At 45.6% G+C, this 2,454-nt stretch overlaps 1 protein-coding gene across 1 annotated transcript in view; it reads left to right on the top strand.

Moving 5' to 3' along the window:
* The window catches only part of LOC101354449 (signal-regulatory protein delta), a gene marked incomplete at its 3' end in the record, with an annotated part of 47,159 nt that extends 45,905 nt beyond the window's left edge, over positions 1 to 1,254 (top strand). The window contains exon 3 of the mRNA XM_023737494.1: positions 904 to 1,254. Within this exon, the coding sequence (XP_023593262.1) occupies positions 904 to 1,254 (351 nt within the window). The remainder of the gene's footprint in view (positions 1 to 903) is intronic.
* Positions 1,255 to 2,454: the final 1,200 nt, after the last annotated feature.

Here is a 2,454-nt window from a genome sequence, read left to right as displayed (position 1 = left end):
TGGAAAACTCACATGTTTCTGTCAAGCTAAATAAAGTAGTGCAGGCCTCTTTCTCAACATTGCTTCTCAGCCTTGCCAGCTCCGGAGTTCCCCTGACTCCCTACCCTGCATTGGGCAGTCTGTGGTCTGTGGTTTTGACGGTCTGACAACCTGCAGAGAAGAGGTTATCACCAGAACCTGATACAGTGTGAAGTAGTGATGGTGGTGGTAGTGGTGGTGGGGGCAGGGATAATGTCAGTGATTGACCCTCCAAAACTGGTGAGAGCTTGGAGGCTCTCCTTTTTTGTTGTTAAGGGGGACAAATAGACCCTTGCTACAGTCTTGAGAAGGTAAGTGGAGGAAGAAGATGCTATCTTCGTGAACGTAGTCCTTCCATATGCCCCTTCTTTATTTCGCTTTGCTCTTGACTTCTTCCCCTTTCTCCACACTTCTCAGCACTAATCTCTAAATATTTAGTGGATGGTCACCTTCAGGAGAGATGAAGATCAACCCCAAACTCACTGGAGGTGTGGGGTGGTGGTGGGGGGAGTTGGATCCTACCTCCAAGCTTATTGAGTATTTTTTGGCTTTTGGATGGGTGAGGGAATAGTCTCTCCCATTAACACAACTCCTGTACAAAGCCCCCTCTCTCCCTCCCTAGCCTCCTCTTACCTTGGTTAGAGTCTTAGAAATAGGGTTGTGCTGTTGGTGGAGCTGGGCCTCTGGATTGACTCCTCACTGTTAGCACTGAAGAGAGGAGCTTCCTCCACTTGTAGAGACCTCTGTAAACTCAGGTTGTGCGTGTTCAAACACGTTATTAAGAGAATTAGTGAGTGAGGTGCAACCATGACCTAGATCCAGGCTCCTCCATCCTGTCTAGGCCAGAGCTGGGGAAATGGGAGATGATTTTGAGTTTCTTTGCAGGAACCACAGATGGGAAGTTTCAGGTGCAACAAGCTGAGATGTCGGAGACTGTATTAACTGGGGACACACTCACCTTGAGTTGTACTGTACCAGATTCACTCCCAAATGGACCCGTCTTGTGGTTCAAGGGAACTGGAGCAAACCGGAAATTAATCTACGACTTCCATAAAGGTCTCTTTCCCAGGGTAAAACCAATTGGAGACACCACCAAAGCTGGCAACATAGATTTTTCCATTCGCATCAGTGGTATCACTCTTGCAGATGCTGGCACCTACTACTGCGTGAAGTTCCTGAAAGGGAAACCTGACAAGGAGTATGAGTCAGGTCAGGGCACTGAGGTGTTTGTGCATGGTGAGTATGATTCCTCCATCTCTTGGTGTGGGGTATTTCCTCCATAATGATGTTCTCCATTCATTGAACAACCGCTAGATGTCATGTATTATCGAAGATAGAATATAAATTTGATCTTGTTTCATTTTCTAAACAACCTGGGAATAGGTATTTTACATAAGGGAAAATTGAGACTCAGAAAGGTTAATAGAGTGATGAGGCACATTTTGGTTGACTTCCCAGTGTTTAACGCATCCCAGGTGACTAGACTAAACCAATTAAGACAACTACATCTCACTTGCCGGTGACTAACTGAAGTATGGGCCTTGCTTAAATTGTATACATAAGACTAAAGAACAGGCTTGCAGAGCAATCTAGGAAACTGAAGCCTTTCTCTCTCCTGATGGGTGAGAATAAGGAATCATGTTGATCCAGGTGCCCCAAGAGTGGAACGAAGTTGAGGAAACACCTCTGCTCTAATTGAGTGCCCATCCCCACTGCTGTCGACTCGATTCTAACTCATAGCAACCTCATAGGGTTTCCAAGGCTGCAAATCTCTATGGAAGCAGACTGCCACATCTTTCTCCCGTGGAGCCACTGGTGGTTTCGAACCACCAACCTTTCAGTTAGCAGTTGATTGCTTTAACCACTGTGTCACCAGGGCTCCATTTGAGTGCAGAGACGGAGAAATGTGGGTCTGTGACAACATTGCTAGGCCTTACTGTTCCTGGATCCCACCTATCTCTGGACTCCCACTCATTAGAGAGAAAACATTTCCTTGTTATTTAAGCCAGTTTGCTTATAAGTCAACAGTGTCCTAAGGGATGCTTGATGATGAAGGTCTACAACCACAGAACAATGAGATACAAGGATAAATCAATTGTTTTTCTGCTCCCAACGCCTCACTTTTTCTTACTGTTTTGCTACTTGTTCAACCTCTGAACTCTGAACAATGACAAGCAAGATAAACGATTAAACAGGCAATACTACAACACTGTATCATTTATTGGAATCCCTGGGTGGTGCAAAAGGTTAAGATGTTGTCTGCTAGCTGAAAGGTTGGCAGTTCGAACCTACCTAAAGGTGCCTCAAAAGATAGTCCTGGCAATCTCCTTCCAAAAGGTCACAGCGTTCAAAACCCTATTGAGCATTTCTACTCTGCACACATGGGTCACCGTGAGTCAGAATCGACTCCAGGGTGACTCACAACTACTGTATGGA

Source organism: Trichechus manatus, unplaced genomic scaffold, assembly GCF_000243295.1.
Source record: "Trichechus manatus latirostris isolate Lorelei unplaced genomic scaffold, TriManLat1.0 scaffold00104, whole genome shotgun sequence".
Taxonomy (NCBI): Eukaryota; Metazoa; Chordata; class Mammalia; order Sirenia; family Trichechidae; genus Trichechus; species Trichechus manatus.
Note: the sequence above shows the minus strand (reverse complement) of the source record. Positions and strands in the feature narration are given on the sequence as shown.